The sequence below is a fragment of the Gopherus evgoodei genome, chromosome 7 (genome assembly GCF_007399415.2).
Source record: "Gopherus evgoodei ecotype Sinaloan lineage chromosome 7, rGopEvg1_v1.p, whole genome shotgun sequence".
NCBI classification, from domain to species: domain Eukaryota; kingdom Metazoa; phylum Chordata; order Testudines; family Testudinidae; genus Gopherus; species Gopherus evgoodei.
This window is the reverse complement of record NC_044328.1, coordinates 42,234,788-42,261,002: the sequence shown is the minus strand read 5'-3', so window position 1 is coordinate 42,261,002 and position 26,215 is coordinate 42,234,788. Positions and strand designations below refer to the sequence as shown.

At 45.2% G+C, this 26,215-nt stretch overlaps 1 protein-coding gene across 4 annotated transcripts in view; it reads right to left on the bottom strand.

The window, feature by feature from the left end:
• PALD1 (phosphatase domain containing paladin 1) overlaps positions 1–26,215 on the bottom strand; it is a 201,381-nt gene that overhangs the window by 134,276 nt on the left and 40,890 nt on the right. Inside the window, exon 1 of one of the 4 annotated variants that reach the window (XM_030570350.1) lies at positions 9–33. The exons of the other annotated variants lie outside the window; for them this stretch is intronic. Coding sequence (XP_030426210.1) covers positions 9–19 — 11 coding nt within the window. The 5' untranslated portion in view covers positions 20–33. Of the gene's footprint in view, positions 1–8; positions 34–26,215 lie in introns of those variants that run through there. 4 annotated transcript variants of the gene reach the window in all.

The following is a 26,215-nucleotide window of genomic DNA, read 5'->3' as shown; positions in this document are numbered from 1 at the left end:
CCTTTTACCTTCCCATCATTGCTAATCACTGGGAGATTTGCGTGTACTGAAAATATAGCAGCCGTGTGCCGGCATCTCAGGCGCCTTTAAACACAGGCTCACGTGCAGCAGCTGTATCCATGGATTGTTTCCAACACTGCTGTTGAGGTGCATCCAGCCTTCCAATGTTTGTAAAATACCACTTAGGCATGCTACAAGAAATAAATAATAATTATCTAGTAATGTTTCTCCACAGCATACCAAAAAAACCAAACAAAAACAAAAAAAAACAACACCCCACCACCAAGCAACACTGCAGTTAAACACAGTCAGATCCAAGCCTTTGAAACAAGAAAGGAAACAATTCCAGGGACTGATCCTGCACCACTGAATCAATAGGAGTTTTGTCAAGGACTTCAGAAGGAGAAGGATCAGACCCTAAGAGGGTACAAGACAAGGGACAATCTGCAGCAACTAGTTGGGATACACTGAAATGGGATCTAGGCACGATGGATAGAATTTACCATGCAACATGGCTCTGAACAGAAGAGTGAAACAATTACAGTAAGTTACCTGCTGCGGAATAAAGCTGCTGTAGCTACTGAGCTGGGAGAATTATTTTGAGCAACATCGGAGGTTTAGTGGAAAGGCAATGCTTCCCTTTAGTCGCCTGTAGCCCTCTCACTCAAGTCTACAGGAAAACATGCTGCTGGTGACAAGTTCCAGCTGCTCCACACAGCTGGCTTCCTTCCACGCAGCAGAACCCAGACAAGACGGATGTTTGCAGTCATGCATCCAGCAGCTGGCTACTAGACAGCCACTATCATCGGGGATTTCCCTCCTTCACTATAAAAGCATCTCTGTAATTCAACCTCTATAGAAAAACAGTGGCAGGACCTACCTCCTCCTCTCCCTCAAATTCTGCTTTGGCCAAAGATTCCTCCTTGAGTTTGTGGCAAAGACACACCCATAAAATGAATAGTACAAAGAATCAAATCCAGTTCAGAGCTCTGACACTGCATCAATTTAGTGCTCTTATGAAACTCCATTTGTCCTACTTCACAAGACCAACACTCTAAAATCCAGGCAAAAGCAAACAGTTAAGCAGGAGGATCCTTCCCTGAATTGGCACCAGCTAAGAGCATCTTGCATCACTTGACTCCTTTAGAACAATAAGTCGGCTGTCACTGATGGGCACTGGAGGGGGCCATGCCTAGATCTTATCAACCAAACCAAAAAAAAAAGACTGTTGTAACTGGAGGTCTCAGCATGGAAGATAGAAGAAAAGTATGAGCCAGGTTCGGGATGGAGGGGAAGTGAGATGAATTCTAGAGGATTCATACCCATCAAAAACAATACAGAAAGAACTGAACAGAGTTACAGTTTTGACTACTAACATGGCATTGCAGAAGAGATCACATCAGGAAATCCACCCTGGTAGTTTACATCTTAGACTTAAAGGGAAGCTTGTCAAGGTTTCAGACCCAGAAGTATACAGTGGTACTCATTTGGTGTACACAGCATCTTTAAATCGGAGATCTCCTCACTCTTTAAAAATCTCAATGAATTAACTACCTCCCAGAGTTGCAAATGGGCAAACTGAGGCAGACAGGTGAAGTGACCTGCCTATGGTCACACCGCAATTTAGTGGCAGAAAAAGGAATAGACCCCAGGACTCCTGATGCCCAGTATCCTTCTCCAATGTCTAGTTTGAAATGTCACTCTTTCCTGTTGTATTTAACACCTTGACTTTAAACGAAAAAAAAAAAAACCCTACAAGCAGCTTTTTTTTTTTTTTTTTTTTTTTTTTACACTGCAGATAAATAATTCTAAGAACAAATCTGTTTGGATGCACATGATGCTACTGTGCAGCTTTAGAACTATATATCGTAAGTCACGATGTTAAGATATTTTTCTAATTCCTGATCACTTAGAAGGAAGTAGTGATACATCAAGAGAACTTGAGCACTTAGTGATAAGAAATCGTTTCTTAAAGCAAGACAACTTCCGGACCACAAAAACCTCAACTGTCTCTTCCTTCAGATGTTGAAAGAAAAAGGACTGTTTGTAACTGAGGGGTGAGTTATGATGGGTCTTCTACTGCATTCTGCAATCCGCCCTTATGAATTAACATAGATGTGACAAAATTAATTTTTTTGTTTCAACTAAGCAAGCTCTGTTTGTTTGTTTGCTTGTTTGTTTCTGAAACAATTCACCCAGGGGTGCTCAACCCCACACTCCACCGCCATCTGACCCTTTCCCCTAAAACTCCCACCCCCCTCTTCCAGCCCCTACTCCACCCTTTCCCACCCAGTTCCACCCCCTCCCTCAAGCGCGCCCCATCCTCGCTCCTCCCTCTCCTTCCCAGTGCCTCCTGCACGCCGTGGAACAGCTGATCATGGCAAGCAGGAGGTGCACTAGGGAGGGAGAGGAGTTTATCAGTGGGGCCGCCAGTGGTGGAGGCACTGGTGGGGGAGCTTGGCTGCCAGGACAATATCTTTATGCTAGCAGACAAGAGTCAACAGTCCGAAGATGAATAACTTTCAATACAGGAGGTTGGCTTGAGACTGAAGAAGTTTATTGTGGAGATTTCCTTTCTGGTGGCAGAGAATTTTCTGTATGGCTGTGAGCCCCAAAACAACTTACAAAACCTCTGGGAAAGGCAATGGGAATGAGGGAAAAATCTTTTATTGGACCAACTTCTGTTGGTGAAAGAGACAGGGTTTTGTGCTACACAGAGCTCTTCTTCAGGTCTGGAAAGGTATTCAGGCCAGGTCTACACTATAAAGTTAGGTTCCCTGAATGACCTATTAAGCCGACTCAACCCCCCGTGTACACAGCACTAGGTAGAAGAAGAATTCTTCTGTCGACCTCACTACTGCCTCTCAGGGAGGTGGATTAACTGTCAGGAGTCTAGAGAGTATCTATACTGAAACATTGCTGCTGTAGCATTTCTAGTGGAAACATAAGGCTAGTCTACACTGAAAATTTACATCAGCATAGTAATGTCTCTCAGGTGTCTGAAAAATCCACATCCCTGACCGACACAGTTAAGCCAACTTACCCCCTCCCCCCCGGTATAGACAACACTAGGTCAATGGAAGAATTCTTCTATCAACCTAGCTATTGCCTCTCAGGCCATTTCTACACTACAAATTTTGGTCATCGCAAGTTTAAGTCAGCATTAAGCTGCCATAATTAGTATATCGCTTGTGCGTATGCATACTTGTCTCCTTGTTTTGGCGCTGAGCATACTCACCAAAAGTGCTTGCATCAATGCACAATGCAGTGCACTTTTGGGAAGTTTTGGCAATGCTTGGTGGGTCCAAAATGAGTCATGCAGGGGTGACTGGGAACAAAAGGTCAGCTTCCCAGTGTGTCTCCATCCCACAATGTCATCTATATCCCAAATTTTTCACGCCTTTTTAAAAAATCCCATGAACCCGTATGTCCCTCCTTGCTATTCGCCATCTCTGACAGAAGCAGGCAGAGCTGTGCAGGCTCCATTATTGTCATAAGCATTGCAAGCATAGGACCATTGACCCTCCATTATTTGTAGAGCTCCAAGAATAACCAAATCAGCAGGGAACATGATGATTTCTTGGCGGGTAGACTGCTGTGGGACATAGCGAGAACCAGTTCAATGTTGCAGCTGCAGATGGTGGAGCACCACTTCTGGGACTGAGAAATAAGCACTGACTGGTGGCATTGCATCATAATACAAGCTTGGGATGACAAGCTACAGAACTTTTGGACGCACAAGGCCACATCCTGGATCCGTGTACTGAGCTCACCCCTGATGTCCAGCACAAAAACACCAAAACGAGAACTGCACTGACAGTGGAGAAGTAAGTGGCAATCGCACTATGGAAACTTGCAATGCCGGATTGCTACCAGCTAGTGGGAAATGGGGGCCATGGATCAACGTTCACGTCGCACTCCCCCTCTGTATCCAGCATGGGTCAGGAAAGCTAATGATCCAACCAGTGGACCAAAATTCAGTGATGAATCCTGGTCACGTGCCACCTGAGACATGTTGCACATACACTAAGAAGTGGAAATCAGTTTGGAGTTGGAAACTCCACTGTCAAGGCTGTTGTCATGCAAGTGTGCAGGGCCTGCTATGCAGAACTGTGACTCTCAGCAATGTGCAGGATACAGGGGATGGATTTGCAGCAGTGGGGTTCCCAAACTGCAAAGTAACAGATGGCACATTTATCCCCCTTTTGGCAGCCGACCTCCTTGCCACAGACAACATCAACAGAAAGGGCTACTTTTCTATGGTTGTGGATCAACGTGGACGGTTCACTGACATCACTGTGGGCTGGTCAGGGAAGGAGCATGATGCTCACATCTTTAAGAACACAGGACTTTTCAGAAAGCTCCAAGCAGGGTCTTTTATTCCTTGACCGGTGGATCACCACTGGCAAAGCTGAAATGCCAGCAGTGATCCTTGGGGCCTCAGCCTATGCCTTGCTCCCCCAGCTCAGGAGGCCGTTCGCTAGCCACCTGAGCAGCAACAAGGAAAGATTCAACTACCAGCTCAGCAGGTGCAGACTGACAGTTGAATGTGCTTTTGGTAGATCAAAAGGATGCTGGCATTGTTCACTCACAAGATTGGATCTCAGTGGAAAAAAAATATCCCAATGGTTATAGCTGCCTGCTGTGACCTGCGTAATATCTGCATAGCAATGGGGGGAAACTTGCTGCGGGGATGGAAATGGAGCGGATGTCTGCTGAGTTTGAAGAGCCAGACGCAAAGTATACGGCTCAAGGAGGTGCTGAAGGAGCACTTAAATTGTGAGCTACAGTAATGCATTGTGGTATAACGTGCTCTGCCTAGCCCTGCTGTTTCAGGGCCTGTTAGGAATTGTGTGGTGGTTGGTGTACATGTATTAATATAATACTGTTAATGCGCCTATTAATTCTGCAGCACTTGCTGTACATTTATGATTACTACACTGTGTGTGTTTTTCACTGATCCTATGAGTTGTGTGACACTGTACAGTAACAAGTATGTGGGTGCTTTCAGAACTGCTAGGCACCCTGCAGTATATAACGTGAACTAATAATGACAAATTATGTTTCAAATAATAGAATTGTATTCAGTAACAAACCAGTGAAAAGAAAAATCTGTGCAGTTTAAAAGCAAATCTATTAATTTTAGGTTTTTAATGTACCAGAATTTATCAAAAGGCAAGAACATTCATATGCATTTTAGCTACACATACAGCTGCAATGGCTTTCACAGGTCAGTGTATGTGAAGCTGTAGTTGTCCTTAATGTCCCACGGGTGGGGGTAGGGATGTGGCCCCTGACGCAACATGGAATGCTGAAGGGGACGTAGGGAGGTGCCACAATGGACTGAAAAGGGAGGTGAGCCTGGGCTTGTTAAATCTGTACATTCACAAGAGTCTGCAGCACTTGTATTTGCAGCTAGAGAAGCCCCATTTTGTCCTGGTGCTTTTCATCTCCACTCCTTCCTTCGCCAGGCTGTCTACAATGTTCACCCCTGAGGCCCTGTGCTCACGGTCTGATGCAGCAGTGGCTTGCAGGATCCCCTTGAACATGTCACCCCAAGTCCTCTTCTTTCTCCTCTATCTGGCTCAGACACTCTGCAACTGTGGAAGGGGGAACCCCTCCAGGATGCAATGGCAACAGCTGCAGATACAATACACAGGAGGTACTATTGTTGTTGGTACAGTCACAATGGCAAGCGAAACTTAAGGTTCTGAACTGCTTTCCTTTGCCCCCTCCCCCAACTTTTTAAACAAGATGTGCTTATTGACACTTCTGCTTCCAAGTCCTTGTGCCTGGCGCCACTCACAGCACCAGCAATGGTGAGTATGACCCATGGGGGGGCAGAGGGAAATGAGGAGGGAATAGCTCGGTTGCATGAAACTATGAATATAGGTCAATGGCATTGAATACTGGCACTATTTTCCACAGGGAGCGGTGATTTTAGCTGCTTTCTCACTCCTGAGGGTAACAAAGGCAGAGAGAGCACAGCTGCTTCCGGCATCCCGAAGATACCCATGCCCATATACTGCCTGCCTAAGTAAAGTGTTCTACGGCTGAGGAAGAAATAAGGCTGCTGTCACTAGAAACCTTCAAGAGAGGACTGCAGAGTACCTCCATGAAAATTTCATTGAGATCTCTCAGGAGGATTCAAGGGACATCTCTGTGTATATAAACAAACTGCTCCACATGCCCTTCCCCACCTAAACCTACGGAGGAATGAAAAGCAGATAACACTACCACCTCTTGTCCACTTCCAGTACAAGTAAACTAATGCAAAGTGGATAGCTGTGTCTTGTTAAGTTGCCATCACTGTAATGGGAAATACATTTACACTTACCCAAGGATCCTTCCCTGCATTGGGTTCATCTGTGCTCCACTGTCAGGACTGACTTGTCTGGGTGGAGTCTCAAACAGCTCCTGGCAAGGGGCTTAGCTGGACCCCTCAGTCACATCCTCCCATCCTTCTCCTCGTCCTCTCTTTTCAGGCCAAGGCCTGTGGCTTGGGCTCCTTGGAAGCTCCATGGTGATATGCAGGGTGGTTGTGGGGTCACCGCCAAGTACGGTATGCAGCTCTTTGTAAATGCAACAGGTCTGCTGCTCAGTACCGGATCGACTGTTGGCCTCCCTTCACTTCACCTGGCCCTGCTGCTGGTCCTTGTCCTACCTCTTCTCTTGCATCCACCATGAAATCTATTCTTGGATATCAATGTTTCTACAGCTGGTCCATAGCTGTGCGTGCACAGCCTCTTCTTCCCACAGGCCCAGGAGATCCAATATCTCCCATCTACTCCAAGCCACAGCACATCTGGAGCATGTAGCCAGCATGGTCAGCTGGGCACTTGTGCACAACAATGGAGAGCTGCTAGGTTTGCTCACCAAGCTAGCTAATCAGGAAAAGGCATTTCAAAAATCTGTGGTGCTTTAGAGAGTAGGGGAGCCTTCTGGTCTCTGTGATCCCTGAACAATGGAGTTCACAACTGAGACCAGAGCGGTCAGTGTCTAGCATTGTGGGCCAGCTGCTGGAGCACTGTTAAGGTTGACATAAGCAACGCCATGTTTACACTAACAGTACATCAATCATGGCTCAATGCAGCTCAACTCTCGGGGAGGTTGGTATAACAGGATGCTTACATCAATGGAAGACAAATGTAAGTGCAGACACAGACAACCATGTTGACGCAAAGTGGCTTATGTCCACCTAACTTTGTAGTGTAGACCAGGACTCAGGGAGGTGGATTACCTATGGCGAAGGGAGAACCCCTCCCACTTGCATATAGGGTCTACACTACGCCAACAGAGCATTTCAAGTGTAGACAACCCCTTAGCCTCAGGAGCGTCGTAGCTAAATACAAGGTGGAACAGATATTTTAGCATAAGCAGTTAACACATATTTTAAGAGACCATTCAAGGTGAAGTGGCCTTTTAATACCTCTACAGTCATGGACAAAAAAGGGGAGTTAGTGAGTTACAGACTATTGTAATAAGACATAAATCTGGTGTCTGTATTACGACCATAATTTTTAGTGTCTAGGCTTGTCTTTTGAAAGTGTGCTTTGTGGAATTCTAGACTCAGGCTGGAGTCCGAGCTCTGGGACCCTCCCACCCAGAGTCCAGAAGTCTACACAGCAATGAAACAGCCCTGCATCCCAAGTCAGCTGACCTGGGCTATAAGACTCGGTGTTGTGGGTGTTTTATCTCAGTGCAGATGTACCCTCTGAGTACTTCCCCCAGACCTGAAGAAGAGCTGTGCGTAGCTTGAAAGCTTGTCTCTCTCACCATCAGAAGTTGATCCAATAAAAGACATTACTTCACCCACCTTTCCTCTCTAATATCCTGGGACCAACCTGGCAAAACCTCTGGAAGGCAGCTGAAAGCAGCAAGCCCTCTCTTCATATCAATCAGACTGGAAGAAACCAAAACCACTTAAATCTATGCACATGGACACTAGGAGCATCTACAGAAAAGGTCCCCCTGGGGAAACATGATGTCCTTACACAGATGCTGACACTTCACAGAAAACTTTGGGAAAATGTCCTATTTAGAGACTATTTTACTTTCTGTAGTAGTTTTTCCCCCTATTCTTGTCTCTTGCTCCTTATTACTAAAGGTAGTTGCATACAAATAAATTACTTCTGAGAAACCTTGGCTCCTGGTGATTATTCTTTGATTGAAATAATCTTCTGGAACTTCATCATCTCAACAGCAACAACTAGTGATCTCACTCCAGGCCTAGCTGTGCAGTCTGCTATGCATGTGTGCCATCAATGTTCGAAGCCATAAGAAACCTAATTTCCTGTCACATCTACATGGAAACAAACTAACTTGAAAAAAACTGATTAAGAAATTGAGACACACACAATTTTAGGAGGGAGTGTATATATGTGCACACGCGCACACTCACTTTATGAATACTTTGATTTTACTGATGCTTTCTGAACAAGTCAATTCTGGGAAGAGTCCAAGGATGCTAAACTCCATGCCAAGTTTGTTTGAGAAAGTATTGGGCAACTGAAAAAATAAAAATGGGGGCTATAGTAGAAGTAGAATTTGAGCCTTCACTGTCTTGGCCTCTACCACTCCCATATTAACATAAAGAGAAAAATTTTACATCAAAAAGACTTCAAAATTTGTAGCAGCCCTCAGCTGGTTTTAAAAGTTCAAGGACTTCAGAAGGAGAAAAGCATTTAGCCAGAATTGTTTTCTGCAAAATTTTGTTTCATTCAGATTCAGCGGAGCTTTTCAAACAGCAAACACAACTCACTGGACTACAATTATCCAACATGCCCAGACAACTTTGCCATCTTCACTGCAAATATGCATGTTCTGGGTGCAGGGTCTCCCTGACCCCAAGGAATACTGAATGCCCTATACTTGCATGTGTACGGGAGGGTGCTACTGTTTTAAATCAAGATTGAAATAGAGCAGATCTTTGATGTTTTTCCAAAACAGGAATTAATTCAGGGAATTCCTATGCCCTGCATTATGCAGGAGATCAAAATAGATTATCACAATGGTCCCTTCTGTCCTTATAAATGTCTCCCCATTCCGGCCCTAGAAATCTTGGTATTTCAGTGCAAACCTACCAAGGAGTATTTTTTTAAAGCAACCACAGCAGCAAACAACAATGAATTGCCTGAAAAAAGAAACTGACAGATTTTGAAATGTTCTTTAAAACCACATTGAACGCACAGTGAAAATCAAGGAAGAAATATAAACTATTTCAGTGCTGCTCACCACCACACAAGTGCATACGTACGCACAGAACATACAAAACTCTACCAGGAGGGAGAAGAGGTTATAATAAGGGAAGATGTAGTACTTTCTAGTCACTATCAAGGCCTTGCATCTTGACAGTGGCATCTTGTGTGGCCACGAAAACTCTGAAGAAAACCCCCATAATAGGGAAGTGTTTATGTTATCTGTGCTGAGAGGGGATAGCCAAGAAACAGCTCCCAAAACAGGCATAAACTTCTGTTGTAGGTCATTAACAAGAAAAAAGGATAGGCGGGGTAAGAGAGAGGGGAGAAAATAGGTTCTCCCCTCCCCCATTATAGACTCAGTTTTGTTATCTATAAATATTCTGAACTTGACTGCGGATCTCGCCATTTTCTAGGGTCTTTCTTCTTCTTTTATAACTAATACATACATACTAGAATTGGACTGCAAACCCTGCATCTGGACACTTCCAGATTCTGAAAAGATTTTAATCCAGCCTCTGATTTTACATCTGGACCCTCCCTCCCTCTCTGCAGTGTACTGAATCAAAACCATAGATTCAGACACTCTTGAACTAAGGCCTGGTCCACACTACGCAGTTAAATCGATTTAAACAGCGTTAAATCGATTTAACGCTGTACCCGTCCACACTACAACACACTTTAAATAGATTTTAAGGGCTCTTAAAATCGATTTCTGTACTCCTCCCCAAAGAGAGGAGTAACGCTAAAATCAATATTACTATATCGATTTAGGGTTAGTGTGGACGGAAATCAAGTTATTGGCCTCATCATTTTACAGTAGCTACCCACAGTGCACCGCTCCAGAAATCGATGCTAGCCTCGGACCATGGACGCACACCACCGAATTAATATGCCCTAGTGTGGATGCATAAAATCGATTTTATAATATCGGTTTTATAAAACCGGTTTTAGTTATTTCGATTTTATGCTGTAGTGTAGACATAGCCTGTGGGACAGTTTGGCTCAGGAATGCAACTGTAGCTGGGGCCCATGTCTAATATTATAGTGTAAGCAGAGTCAGGATGAGCTCTACCCTGACATCTGGTGGTGAATTATGGGAAGTGTGGAAAGAATTTCAGAAAGTGTGAATTCTCAGATATTTGCATGGGCACGCCCAGCATAGCCCAATGCAGCCTGGGATGGTTATTTTGACAGCTCTGGGCTCCCCAATTTCTTTGTTATTGGGGCAGGATAAATAAACTGTTGCCAACTGATTATGTGAATGAGTAACTACGAGACTGCTTTATGACAGAGATGTCTCAATATAACATAAGTGACACTTGCTAAACAAGGGACATAGGTTCCAATACCCAGTGAATTGAGAGAGGTTGGGGACTGGTGTGTGTACTTGATGCTAGGGGCCCTTTTGAGGGCCTGGAACACCAATTGCACATCCTCCTTCCTCCACTGTTAAATAGTAGAGCTAATTTTGATTTCATTAGGAGTCCATCTAGAGACTGCTGAGCTGAATTCATGTTGGACCAATGGTGAACCAACACCAGGCCTCCCTACTAAGAGCTGAAAGAGCTGAATTGAGATCATGGAGTGCTGTGTTAACTAGTGGGGGAGCCTGAAGACCTATTGTTAAGGAACTGGCAGAGCAGAGCAGTTTGTAGTGTGTTGGTGCAGCCCATGGAACAGTGAGTGGAGTGAAGTGGTTTGCAGGGACAGCTTGTGTGGTGGAGCTGGTCATGGTGAAGGCTGCAGCAGAACTCCATGGAGAGGTGGAGCAGTTGGCCCTGGCCCACGTAAGGTGCCCCTTAACACCCTGTGTGGATGTCCCCCCCGTTTCCACCCAGGTTGTGAGGGTAAAACTCTGCAGATAAACTCTTGAATTCCGGGGGTGGCACTGACCACAGACTTTTGGGTTGTTGGACTTTGGGGTGATTGGACTTAAGATCCTAAGGGGGAAAGGACATTGCCAAACATACTTGGAGGTGGGTTTTTGTTTACGGTTTGTGTTATAATCCTGTTTGTGGTGTTTCTCCAATGGGATGCCGCATTGTTTCCTTCCTTGATTAAAAGGATTTTGCTCAAACTCCATGCTTGCGAGAGGGGAAGTATTGCCTCCTAGAGGTGCCCAGGGGGGTGTGGTAAAAAACGGAACCCCTGGATACTGAACCCGGCCCTTGTTGCTGCCAACTCAGAGGGGCAGAAGGGTTACAATAGAAAACAGATGCTCTCCATGTACCATTCCCCCCAAAATTATGCTCCAACAATGACACGTCAAGAGCGCTATAATATTCTGATTTAATAACCAGATTCCTGTCAATGAAACACTGGAATTGCCATAATAGATCAGGCCAGCAGTCCATTTGGTCCAGTATCCTGATCCCAGCACCATTAAGACCCTGGGGAACGTAATGACTACTCCACTTTGTCTTTCCTAGGATATTTGCCCCGGCTGACTGTAGTTGTCAGGAAAGGCTACAACTTCAAAGGAGGGTCAAACCACGTTCAGCAGTTTCTGAAAGTACAGCTGATATTTGCTCTAACCTTCCAGACCACACTGGGCAACATGGCAAGCCCAAAGGAGCTCCTCTGCCTCCTTGCTCTCCAACGCACACCCATTCTAACCAGGAGCATTCAATTTCCCTCTCAACTGGGTTTATTAATAAAATCATTTTTGATACAGTTTTCAGAGAAGCGTTGAAGAGTGGCAATAGGGGGCACATAAGAACTCAGCATGCTTTATAAGTCTCCCACAAGAACTGAGATTTCTTATTTTTTGGTGAACAATTATTTGTAAGGTATCAGAGGGGTAGCCATGTTAGTCTGGATCTGTAAAAAAACAGCAATGGGTCCTGTGACACCTTGAAGACTAACAGATATATTGGAGCATAAGCTTTCATGGGTGAATACTCACTTTGTCAGACACATGTAATGTATTTTTAATTATTTGTAAGCTACCATAACAGAAACCAAAGTCATTTACACCAGAGTAACAGAGCAGAGCAAGTCTTAATCTCTTTTAGCTTAATTATAAAGCCACTCTGAAAACAGTTTTGTTCCTAGACTTGCTGCCCCAAACACAGCAAACCCAAGGTTGGCAGGACTCTTGCACTTGGGACAAGAACTGATTGTGAAAGATTCTGAAAGATTTCAATTTCAACAAAAAGGAAGACAAAAAACATTCAACACAAAAATGTTCACAGTTTTTCAGACCAGCTCTACTTACAACACCTACACAATGACACCAGAATGCACATGCATCTTGCCCTCCCTCTCCCAGTTTGCTACAAGCCTCATCGTGAGAGCAGACCAAGCATAGTGAGAGGCCTCAGAGCTGTCCCACACTCCAAAGAGCTCTTTAACACACACACACACACACACACACCTATCCCCAAAGAAGTGGGAGCAACCAGCCACTCACTACTCAACCAACAACAAGTAACCAATGCGTAGAGCCCTGCGCAGATACAAAACGTGTACCCGCATTGAATCCGCAAACACAGTCTGTGGCTATCTGCAGATTTGTGGGGCTCTACCAATGTGTGCAGATACAATAGAGGAGTTTTTAATCAGGACAGAGATTTTGATTTCAAATTTCCAAGGGAGTAGAGAGGAAATATTTTAAAAGCCATGAAAAAGTACCTCTTCTGTCTTCTAAGAATGTGTCTATACTGCAATTAAAAACCCACGGCTGGTCCATCCCAGCTGACTCAGGCCTGTGGGGTTCAGGCTAAAGGGCTGTTTTACTGCAGAGCAGATACTTGGGGCTCAGGCTGCATCCTGATCTCTAGGACCTTGCAAGGTGGGAGAGTCCCAGAGCTCAGGCTGCAGCCTGACCCCAAATATCTACACCACAATTAAACAGCCCGTTAGCCTGAGCACAGGAAGCCTACGTCAACTGGTGTGGACCAGACATGGGAATCTAATTGCAGTGTAGACATACCCTGAATGTATTCATTACCTTTGACATTTACAAGAAAAAAAACTTGCAACAGAAAGGATTTAAGAGCCATTTGAAACTACCATACTGCATCCTGAATTTATGCAAAATTCAGCTAGGGCTGGGGTTGAAAATGGAAACAGGCCCTGCAGGTTTACGCTGAACTTTTTTGACGCACACATCATTCATCAAAGCTCAAAGTAAAACTTTTTGCAATCTTTGGACAGGCACAGATTTTTAAATTCGGAATGTTGAGGCATCATTTTGGTTCCAAAGCAAGAGAGCTGGTCACCTGACAAGTCTTCTAGTCAAACCAACCCTCAAAAATGCATATGCAACGACCAGGACTTATCTAGCCTTCCTGTTTCCATTTGAGCGTTGTCATTGCCAGTTTGACTTTGAATGAACTTGAAAGTTGAAAGGAAAAACTCCTGGGGTGTGAAGCCATGTGAACTTAAAGTAACTAAGGAATTTTGGCACAAACCTGAACTGGCACTCTAGAAATGGAATAACCTGCTGTGCACTAGTTCATTGGAATGGTTTGCACTCGGAACCTCTCCTACCCAAATAGCTGCTTATACAGGGCTGAACTGAGCATAGCATTATAGGTCCATGCATAGAGCCTCTGCTCCTACAGTCACACGAGTACATCAGAATCTCAGCTTTCAATGAGAAGCGAGTTTCCACCTCTCATGGTTGTGAAGAAAACCATGAAAATGTGACCAAGTGTAGGTGATGCAGCACTGTTTACCTGAGTCTGCAGGCAACCAGAGACAGTTTCTGAGAGAAAGAACTGCCCCATTCATCTCAATGGGGTGCTGAAGTTAACACCCACTGCCCTGATGGGCCCACTAGAGCAAGCACACTGTGTGTATGGCAGGGTAACAGTGCAGCAGGCCTCATCCATCCAAGCGGATATGCTCTACTACTGGGGTAAATAGTGAGGGACCCATTCCATTGTCCTGGCCTCTCTTGAAGAAAAGGGGACCTCTGTCACTGTCAGTCCAAATGCGAGACAACACCACGGCCCAGGATACAATGGGGCTGCTGGAAGCCCTGTGTCAGAGTGCCTAAAGCCCTGGACTGCCTTAATCCAACCCTGGCTGCTGCTATATTTAACCTTTTTTAAAACAGTGGTAATAAGCCAATGCATGAGTTCCTCCCAGCAATTTAGTCTTTATAATAAAGTTATTATTTTACCTAACATTTGTTTCAAAGGGGCTCGCTATTTTTGTCTGTGTTTCAGTATGAGGTATAAAAAAAGTGATTCCTTTAAACAGGACTGTTTCTTTACAGTGGACTCTAGCTACCAGGAACTTTGCATTATTATACATGCCCATTGCTATGAAAAGTTGTTACAATTAGATATATCACCACACCACATAGGATTTTCCAGCCACATGCACCAGCTTGCAAGGGCTAAACAACAAGCCACACTGGAAGGGCGTACTGTTGGAGTGCTGAATATTTGCCTTTGTAATCAGAAATGCAAAAGACACAGAAACATTTGCATGAGAAGAGAGTTTTGTCAGTTTGGGAGAACATACTAAAAGCCTGTGTTTACACTGAAGAAAAGCAAATCATTTTGTGGGGAGTAGGGGGAGAGGGAAATAAACTGTAGAAATACACAAGTTAATCATTAGCCTGAATGTTTTGCTGAGTTTCATGCTTTGCCTTCTTTGTACAAACTAGTATTTATGGTTTCTCTTTATGTACCAGAAATGACGCAGACACAAAATACCCCTATTAAAATAATGGCCCTGCCAACACTTTGTCTCTTTCCAGTGACTAGAAGTCTAGGCGATAAAACCTCTCTCTTGCTGGAATGCTGTGCAGTGCCAACGCTGTCTCTGGGCAAGTCTTCCTCATCACTTTCACTTCACTAAGTGCTGTGATACAGAAGAGGAGCAGAGTAACATTTCTTTCTTCCAAGATAAGCTGAAAGAATTCCTGGCAGGAGCTGGGAACAATGTGATGGCAGTGCACCCTGCTCACAAGGGGTGTATGGTATACAGAAATTCCCTACAATCTGAACCGTTGGGGCCTGAACTGAGGCCTGGGAAGCAAGATTCCACTCTCTTCCCTCATATCCTGACATTCCTCTATTCTACACTATATAGATGTCAGATGCTCAGCCTACAATAGCATCTAGCACTGCTATTGTACTTTCCACCCAAGGACTTCAAAGAGCTTCACAGTTGGCAATTGATTAAGGTATATCCCTCTGAGGTGGATATGAAGGGAATGTCAAAGACTATCTCAAAATTCAAATCTCCGACATATTATTCTGCCAGTTCTAACAGTTTATAATGTCTACAGCCACATACTCCCTCTCTCCACTTACCCAAAAAGGTGCATTATTTTACTGTTTCTGTGTACAATTAGAATAGATTCCTGTAATACCAGGGGCATCACGAGATCTGAAAATGTCTAATATGGTTTCTCCTCCAGCCATGGCTATGGAAGAAACAATTCTCAGGAATGTGTCTGTGGCCTGTAGTTCTTGTGGTTGATGAAAAAAGAGGAGGAAAACAGTGTATGAACTTAAAACCAAGAATCAAAGTGCTCTGCTGAGATTTCAGTGTAGCATTCTCTGGCTTTCTTAAAAGTGAAGACACTAAGCAGTTATTGTAAGGATATCTGGCACCTGACTACCTCCATAACCCACAAGGATTTCTCTGTTCTCATACTAGGGTTACCCTACATCCAGCTTTCCCCAGACATTGCCTCTTTTTAGATCCTCTACCCTCTGTCTAGGCAGATTTTTCAAATAAGAGGCAATGTCCGAGATTTTTGTGAGCAAACGTTGCCGCTCAGAAAGAGCCCCGATTGGTCTACTTCCCAATTGGCCCTTCCCCTGCATCCACATCTGATTGGTCCCTCACAGCTGCCAGATCCCACCCACCCAAGTCTTGGATCCCAGTCCTGGGGAGGGGGAGCACCCCGTGGGAGCACTGACTGCTAGCTGTCGCTGTGTCCTGGGTCTGCACCAGCCATGCAGTCATTGAGACAGGAAACAAGTGAGGTCCCAGGTCCTCCCTCCAGCACATACACACACACACCAACTTTCCCCTCCAACACCCACAAATTCCCTCTCCCAGTACACACACTTCCAGCACCCATCACTGTATCCCCGCCCCTTTGGCAGTGTCCTCTTTTTGGGAACCTGAAACATGGTAATCCGACCATTCTTACCATCGGCCGCAAGCTTAAGGCCTTGTATCACACCCACTCACTTTTCTTTGAGATGAGGAGGAACATATACAATTCCCTCTGTAGCCTCTCAACTCCTCCCCGTAATCAACAGGATGGCTCACTTTTGGGCAACACAAAGCACCTCTCCTCTCTGCTCTCTCTCAAAGGGCTGGATGTGCTGCTTTTGAGGAACGCCCAGTTCTTTCACATCCAGAAAGTGGGATTCTAGGAATCACACAAGGTCAGTTCTGGTCCATGCTCATTGTCATAGCATCTGAGCACCTTCTCACAGAGCAGCCTCTTGACACCAGCAACCAATCAGCTACCATGGTCTGAGGACAATAATATTTTCAGATCATAGGTAGAAAGGCCTGACATTTTTGGAGGTGTTATGCCTAACTGAACCAAAATGGCTAGTTTAACTTGCAAGGTGGTTTACTTAAAATTTAAAATGAGGCTATGAATTTAAATGAACAATAAATTGTATTGCATGGAGCACAGTGAGGTTTAATAGCAAGTGTACGTCTCCATTCATCCCCCACAAATAAGAAAATTATGCAGGACTGGCAAGAATTAATTTTTGTTTTCCCCAATAGCCTATGGCTAAAACGTACCCTTCGAGTACATTTACTCCAATAAATCAGTCCAGTACAGCTTTCCTGGTAGGTGGGCTCGAACAGTTTGCCAGCTTTTAATTCCTGCGTTCTAAATGGAAAGTCCAACAAAAGCAAAGTCTGTTTGTGTCAATTGGGACTGCGGTTTCCCTTCCCACTATCCATATCCCTTGTATAGGCCCAAGGATCCCCTGTGTTTCCCACCACAGCAGCCACCATCCTTCCAGAAATGAGGATTAATCACACGTCCCTTCATGGCCTGTCAATGCCACTGTGTGCTGTAATTTAGTATTGCGGTTATTAACTGGCCGCTGTGATTGCTCAAGTGATTTGAAATACTCTTCTTAGGTGCTAAGTGTATTTTCTTCACTATGCTCCCAGCCAGGCGAGTGAGGGATCAGAAACCAGGCCCAGCTGAGAAAATTAACCATTGGCTCAGTTTGAGCTAACATTTGCTTCAGGTGAAAGTCTCTCTTATTCTCTCCCCCTGAGATGTCATCATTTTCTGTGATTAATAAGCACTTTACTGGAAGGTAAAACGGACTAGAAATAGATGGCAACATGAACTATGAAGCACGCCTACCTGTGCTCTATTAAAATCACCCATCTGCACTGCAGTCCTCTGCAAAGAAGCCATGGCACAGTACCAGGCCCAATTTACAGACATGCTGAACGCCCATCACCCCATATGAAGTCTATGGGAACTGCAGGGGCTTAGAGCCTCTGAAAACCAGGCACTCTCAGGCTTGATTTGAGAACAGAGCTATAAGTTCAAAACATTTACTTTGGCACAAAGCAATAAGATGATGTAAGAAAGGGCCAACCTGCTTCAAGAATGCTGCAATGAATTCCCTGAAAGCCTGACTGGGGTCTTTCATCTTTTTCATAGAAAGCAAGGGCTTACAGGCTAGAGAGGCAGGCAGTTCTCCTACAAGCGTCCTGGGGTTGTAAACAAAAAAGGGACGGCAGCAAGGGAAGAGGGAGTGACAGTAAAAGCAGAAACAAAGAGCAAGAGAAAGCAGAAGAAAAACATGAGAGAAAAGAGCAGAAGACTAAAATGTTTGCTTGTTTACAATTAAAGGAATAAACATGCCATTTGCACAGCAAATCCCAGGAAGGGCTTCACAGAAGCATTCACTGCTATTTCTAAATCAAGCTTCTATTAAGAATTTTTCTTATAAAACATCTTTTCATCAATTTCTTCCACCCTCACTGTAAAATACAAAAGAGCCATCAAGATGCAGTGTTACCCTCAACACACACACACTGCTGAATCTGCACTTTTGATGTACTCTTCATTACGTTAAATGGGTTGGGGGTTCTGTTTTGTTTTTTAAAATCTACCTCTTCTGTGCTAAATAAAATTTGGAAAAAATCCTGCCTAGATTGACAAACATTTTCAAATACAAATATTTTATAATGCTCAGAGATTATGTGAAGCAGACACAAAACCCTGGCTATAGATCCTTGAGATAATCTTGAGGAACCTCCAACTTCTGCTGGGTTGTGGATCTAATTCTATGTCTATGCTAATACTGTCCTGTACCTTCCAGGAAAAATCTATTTTTACCATATGGTATCAGAGTTTAAAGGATACAATAAATCATATTGCGCTGTGGTTAAGGTATTCAACTTTCTAATCACACAAAACCAAATACTCTTACTCCGCCCCTGCCCCACCCTTTCTCCGAGTTCCCACCCCCTGCTCACCCCATCCCCCATTGTTCTTCCCCACCATCACTCACTTTCACTGGGCTGGGGCAGAGGACTAGGGTGCAGGCTCTGTATGGTGATGCAGGCTCTGGGGTGAGGCCAGGGATGAGAGGTTTGGCATGCAGAAGGGAGCTCCGGGATGGGGCGAGGGGGTTGGGGTGTGGGAGAGGGTGTAGGATGCAGGCTCTGGGAGGGAGTTTGAGTGTGGGAGGGAGTTCCAACCTGGGACAGGGGGTTGATGTGTGGGAGGGGGCTCAGGGTGCAGGCTCTGGCCCCTCAGTGCTTACCTGAGGCAGCTCCGGAAGTGGCCAGCATGCCTAGCTCCTAGGCTGGTGGCCAGGTGGCTCTGTGTGCTGCCCGCGTCTGCATGCACCGCCCCCACAGCTTCCACTGGTCGTGGTTCCCAGCCAATGGGAGCTGTGAAGCCAGCACTCGGGGTGGGAGCAGAGCGCAGAGCCCCGTCCTCTGCGCCTACGAGCTGGGACATGCTAGCCGCTTCTAGGAGCCTCATGGAGCCAGGGTGGGCAGGGAGCCTGCCTTAGCCCTGCTGCGCTGCCAACCAGACTTTTAGCAGCCTGGTCAGCCATGCTGACCAGAGCCGCCAGGGTTCTTTTTCAATTGGGCGTTCCAGTTGAAAACCAGACACCTGGCAATCTTAACTGTGAATTGGGGGTCCAAATGTAGGAACCTGAATTCTTGAATCTGATTCCCAGTCGAAAACACTGACCATTTTCTTCAGCAGGCAAAACAAAAAATCCCTCAGCATCCCAAAGCAGCATCTCTTTTCTCTGACCCTAGAAACAGAATGACAACAAGGTAATTTTCTGCCAACTCTACATATTTCAGACTCACTCCTTTCCCCCCACTGTCCAGCACCACAATTATTCATACATCTTGAATTTACATTCCACCAGAGTAGGGAACTTGGCACCGATTCAAAGACAGACTTAACAAAAGGACTAAATATAGACAGTGTGTCTATCTGGGAGGAGGAAGAGCCCCGCAGCTGCAGGATGCATCTGTCTAGGACGGCACTAATTAGAAGGAAGCGTATACTTGCCTGGCTTTCTCATTGTGAGCCTGAGGAATCAACACAAGTATGTCTCTGTTCGTTCTCCCCCCACCCCCTAACCTCCCCCACACACACTTTTCTGGTTGTAAGACCCTTTCCCAAATCTTCACCCTGACCGACTCTATGTGAAGATTGGGGGAGGGGGAAGACGCTTCTCATCTGGGGTACCATTTGGTCTAGGGCCAGTCCTGAATGCAGGAACCACTGTCTTCCCACCTTTTTTCTTCTCTTCTTCTGCCCCAAGCCCTCTCCCCAGAGACCTCTCTCACTTTCTAGCCACAGAAGATATGCACACAACCAACCATTCAGAGGCCAAAGTCAATCCCAACATGCACAGCCGGAGGAACTCTTGTGAATAGTAGCCAGCATTTGGTTCTCCTGTCTTAAGTGCAATGCCTCCGACAAAGCATATAAACTCTACCAAATGGGAGATGTTCCAAACCAAACATAGTAAGTAGTGCTATTGAGTCATCTGAACCAGTTCTGGGAGCAATGTACTAGCTAAGGTTTTGCTTTGTGAATAAAGCTACTACATTTACAGTAACCAACAAGATTCAGTCAGGCTCCATTAGATTTCAGTCTTTATGCTGCGAAGTGACTACACAAATGACAAAAGCGTTGCTATAGATAGCACAGTTAGAGAGATTTGAATGTTAAAAGATGAGAGTCAATATGGATTCTCTTCAAACAAAGGACTCGCAGCACTAATTGGTCCTCATCATACCATAGGCAGGAGCCATGCAAACTTTCCGTCACGCAGCTTTGCCAGGGCTCCTCATGATTTAGCTGCACTATTTCAGAAGGGCTTCAAAGGAGGATGCTCTTGGAGAACAGGTGTATTTTTGTACATTTTGGAAACAATTAGGCACGTTTCTTTTAAGTTTTCAGCTATTAACGTGCTCTGGATTTAAATGAATGTTATCTGTTCCCTATTTAGAATATTTTCACCTGTCCTGAACAGGAACTGCAAAAGCACTGAGAGAAAAATGCAAAGATTGCATAATTTCTGAGTTCCCAGGTGCCCTTTTTAGCTTCTTACCACAGTGCTCCTCAGGGAGTCACAGCAGATATACCTGTCAAACACCACACTGGAGGGCTATCGTCCCTTTTTTCTCCTGAGGCAGAAGCACCTTAATTTCCTTGTTTGCTAACATAATTGGTTCCACACATGGATAAACAGTGCCTGTGTAAGCCAGATTTTCATAACCCACCTCCATAGCTAGCATGATAATTCTAAACTTCAGAAGCACACTTTATCCTTCTTATTCCTGGGGGAATTCTACACCACTGCACATGCACATGATTTATGTCCCCCACAGATACCTTTGCTTCCCTGCAGAAAAATGACTTTCTGACAGGGAAGCAAAGGGAAGCCACAAGAGTGGTCATGTGACTCTCCCTAGCAATATGTTTCAGGGGCCCAGGGCAACTAGCAGAGAGGTAAACCAATGTGAGGCAGCAGGTGGGACTGGGGAAGACTCAGCTGGTGGCTCCTACCCTGCGCCAGCTCAGCTGCTAGTCTAGACTGGGCTGGGGAGGACAGGACTTCCTCTTTCCTTACATGGCATCTGGGGCTGGGTCATAGCCACCCCCAGATTTCTCCCCCAGCTGAAGGAAGCTCTGCAAACTCTTTCCCCCACCCCTCGCTTCCTGCACCCATCACTCCTCAGCTGCAGGGGGTGGTATCCCTGTACAGGGAGCTGCTCCCCAATCCACCCAACCACTGCGCGTCCAGATCTGCTCAGACTCAGATCCTCCAACTGAGCTTCACACCTCTGAACTCAGAACCGCCTCCCTGAGGAGCCTTACTCCCCATGCACCACCCCAATGAGCCACCCACACCCAGATCCCTACCCCACTGAGCCCCAACCAGCTGCATCTGGACCCTCCACTGAGCCTCGCACACACATACCCCCCGCTGAGCTCTATTCCCTGCCATACCCAGCCTCCCCTGCCCCCACCACTGAGCCCCAACCACCTTCACCTGGACCTCTCTGCAGAGTCCCATTACTGTTGCACCCAGAATCCCTTAACAAGCTCCTGTACATCCAAATCACCCCGGCACCCGGATCCCCCATTGAGCTGCCCACATCCAGATTGGCCCACACAGAACTCTCCCAACCCACATCTGGATTCCCCCACACTAAGCCCCTGCACACTTGGGTGATGCCATATTGAGCCTGCCCACACCTGGCACAGAGGGGCCAGCCCTGGAGTGCTTCTGGGGAAGGCCCGGCCCTTGCACTATGTCAGGGTTGGATTCAGCCTCACTGCTGAGTCCATGTCCCAGGGAGAGCTGCACAGTGATCTCCCGCCTCTGTGCAGCCAGTGGCCTGTGCTCCCCAATGCCATGCTGGAGCCTCCACATTTATTTGACAAATAACATTTGCAGAATTATAAAACATTGTGCGCAAAAAAATTATATTTTTAGCACAGAATTTTTAATTTTTTGGTGCAGTATCCCCTCAGGAGTACCCTCTGTAACATACAGCATGCATGAAATGTGCTTCCTATTTTTTTGGAGCTCTGGGAAGGCCCCCCAAGTCTCCCTTGGTAAGGCCAACTCTAAGTCTATTGAGGCTCATTTGCTGTCCTGGAGAAAACACTTTTCTTATCCATTTGGGCGTGTAGGTGAGAGACTAACTGATCTTGAAACACTTAAGTTTTAAAATGCCTTTAGTTGTCATCTAGGTCAATAGGTAGAAAGTGAAATCCTGCTCACCTAAACTCGTGTGACTAATCCCACACAAGTCACTATGACTACTGATGTTTGAGTATGGTGAGCAGGATTTGTGGAGTGAGAGGGGAATAAATGTTCAGCCAAAAGGGACCAATTTAGGTGCGTGGGGGACTTCATTCTGAGTATTTCCACTACACTTTCCTGGTCAGCTGCCACCAGACACCATTTCCTAATTTAACCTGACTAGGAGCAGAGATCTCTGCTGTTAAACTAATAATACCAACAACAGAACTTGTTTAGGATTTAATCAGCCTTTAATATCAGGGGATTCAGGATCTCTGAGCTCCAACTCATTTACACTTTTATATTTTACCTTCTCGCTTTCTCCATCTACCACCCAGGCCGAACACCCTACACACTGCAGACACATACCAACCAACCAAAGGTGGCTCAACAAGCAAGGCTGCCTCCCAGTGCTGTCAGCCTGTCCGGCCGGAAAAAGCAGGGGACATGTGGTAGCATGATTGCCAGGCTGACTACAAATATCAGTTTAAAGCAGAAGCCCTCGATACAACATTGCCATATCTTATGCACTGGCTTTTCAGCAACCAAATCCCACACCTTGCATCCCCATGCAGATTTCTTGGTCTGACAGCAGATAAGCAATACAGACTTTGCTTTCCCTTTACTTCTGTAGCTATCTTTACACAACACTATTGCCCAAGGTTTAATCAGACACCTGACCCAACACAGGACAGAGTGCACACACACAAGCCAATCAATCAGCCAAGTATGGCTCTTATCCTGCTTAAAAGTGTTATATACCAGAACTGGGTTCTGTTATGCACATGTGTCAATGGCTTTGTCTGATGCTATTTGATTATGCCAGCTAGTTTAAAATTCATACCACAGAACAATTCTGCAGAGAGTACCATCTCAGCTCCAGGATCCCAGACTGAGATTTAAAAGGAACATTTTCAACTTGGGGAAGAAAAAAAAAATTCACATTTCTGAGCGGAAATGCTGGGCCTACAGAAGGCACAAAGAACAACTGAGATTACTAGAACTTAAATTCAGTAACAAAACAAAAACACCTTTGTTTGTTTACTTTGTGTGTTTGACAGCACTGTTCCCCTCCATAGTCAGTTTCTCCCTTGCAAACATCAACAAAGGAGCAAAAAACCCTTATTAACAAACTATAAATTATTTCAAAAGGAATTATTTAAAATATATTAGAACAAGAGTAGGCACCCTATGGCACGGGTGCCGAAGGCGGCACGCAAGCTGATTTTCAGTGGCACTCACACTGCCCAGGTCCTGGCCACCAGTCCGGAGGGGGGCTCTGCATTTTAATTTAATTTTAAATGAAGCTTCTTAAACATTTTAAAAACCTTATTTACTTTACATACAACAATAGTTTAGTTATATATTATAGACTTATAGAAAGAGACCTTCTAAGAACGTTAAAATGTATTACTGGCAAGTGAAACCTTAAATTACAGTGAATAAATGAAGACTCGGCACATCACTTCTGAAAGGTTGCCGACCCCTGTATTAGAACATCCCATTTAGAGAGCAGTCAGAATTTTTTTTAATTAGTCAATTGTGACGCAGTAGGGAGTGGGGTGGATTGACCTGGGAATGTCATTTAGTTTTACTGGTACTGTCTGCATGGGGGATGGGAGAGCAGGGGATGACTTTCGGTGAGGGACGGTACTTGAACATGTAACCAGAGCCAGCAAGGGGGGTGGGGGAGTCAAAACTGGACAAAGGGAGAGGGGGAGAGAGCCTGCTGGAGTGGTTTTTGGTTTCAGTTTTGGGCTGGCTGGGAAGAGGCGAGGAACCCCAAATCTGGGGTCTAAGATCCTTGCCCCCCCAGAGGGACCTGGCTGAGAGGTCTTGGTTGTACCTACAAGCCCTGCTTGGGACTGTGTTCCTGTTCTCTAATAAACCTTCTGGTTTACTGGCTGGCTGAGAGTCACAGTGAACTGCAGGAAGTGGGGGGTGCAGAGCCCTGACTCCCCCACACTCCCTGACATCAGTTTAAAAAAAAATAAATAGGCAGTGTCCCTTTACAAGGGAACAGTATGAGTAGTTTACATCTCTGTTCCAGGGAAGACAGATAAATGAACTTGTGGGGTTGAGAAAGGGACATGTTCCTGGTTCACTACTGAGGTCACTGGCTTTGCATTGCAGATATGTCTACTATACCTATGTCTACAGATAAAAATTCAACAATGGTAAGTCTCCATATGTTTTATACAGTATCCCATTTCCATCTAACTGAATACTCAAAATATAATTATGCATCAAGTTGTCAGAGTCAGAGGCATATATTTCGTAAGATGCACTGCATACAGAACCATGAAGTACAGAACTTTTAGATTTTACTCTGGAGGGCTCTCTTATTTCACAGATGGGTGACCTCCCAAAACAACCAAGAACAGCCTAGTAGTAAATGGGCATCTTTGATCAAATATTTTAAACTCTCATCTATCTACAGATGTACTGTAGCACGTCGTCAAGACCCTTGGTAATAGTTAGCATTGCTCATAATTATGAAGTATGGCAAGTTGTTATTCAGGACATCGGGGAAAAGGCAGACTCTCTCCTACCTACCTTCTAACTCCACAAATGGCTCAGAGACCTTCAGGTAAAAGTACCTCATGCAGTTCATTTACAGAGTACTTCACCACCTTTACAGACTATGCCACCACATACCAACAGTAAGATGGAGTCCTCAGCTTCTCAGGCAAGGAGAGGAATCTCTCTCATGGCTCTAACTCTGCTTGCCATCATCCACCTCTCTCTTCCCACCTCTCCATTTGCACTTCCGGTGCCTTTTGTACCATCTGGGCTGACGAGTTTGTTAGAACTGGGATGGGGTGGAGCAGTTAAAAGGCTATCACTTGGGAGAAGATCCCAAGGTCAGGTGTGCATTAATGCAAGTAATAGAAGTTGCAGTGATCAGATTGCTGGCTGAGCTGCTGTTGCCCATCACTGTCGCAGGCCTCAATGCTCATTTACTCAGCTTGGGATTTGCACAAACATTACAGTGGTGAGGTCCGTAGAATTCCTATAAACAAACAAATGCCCTCCATGAAAAGCATTGTGTACGGTATCATACAACAAAACGTTAGCTCTTCGTTCCTACTCCACTGACATCTCCAGTTGTACTGTACATAAAGCACTAGTCTGACCCACTTGCATACGGCACCAGATCAGCACATTAAAAACTTATTACATAGAAAGTTAAATTATTCAAATGCAGAATTCTCAGTGAGGGGATGATGTTCAAGCAACGTTGGATTTCATAGTTTTTTTCCTGCTATTTCTTATAAACTGCTTTCAGTCCTAATTTGCGGGATTTCCTGCCACTGCATTCAACAGTGCCAATGCACTTCATTCTTAATCTACAACACTCCCAGATATTCTAGTCCCACTTTTCTCCTGAACAAAGACTAGCAATGTGCATTTGTGTGTGTTAAGTATGTTGATGTGGCCTTGCATACATGCAGCAATACTGCAAGTGTCTCTTTTCCACCTGTGACACTTCCAAACCTGGAATCACAGCTCTTCCCCAACCATGTGCAGAGTTCAAAGTAACAGCGATTCAGAAGAACCTCAGAGTTATAGACACCTTGGGAATAGAGGTTGTCCATAACTCTGAAAAGGTCACAACTCTGAACAAAGTGCAGTTCAGGCTCCAGCTGACACTCCAGGGCAGGATTCAGCAGCAGCTGAGCTCCCTACGTAGCCACAGCATGAGTTTGCAAGCTTGCCTCCCTCCCGGCAGAGGAGTGTGTGTGA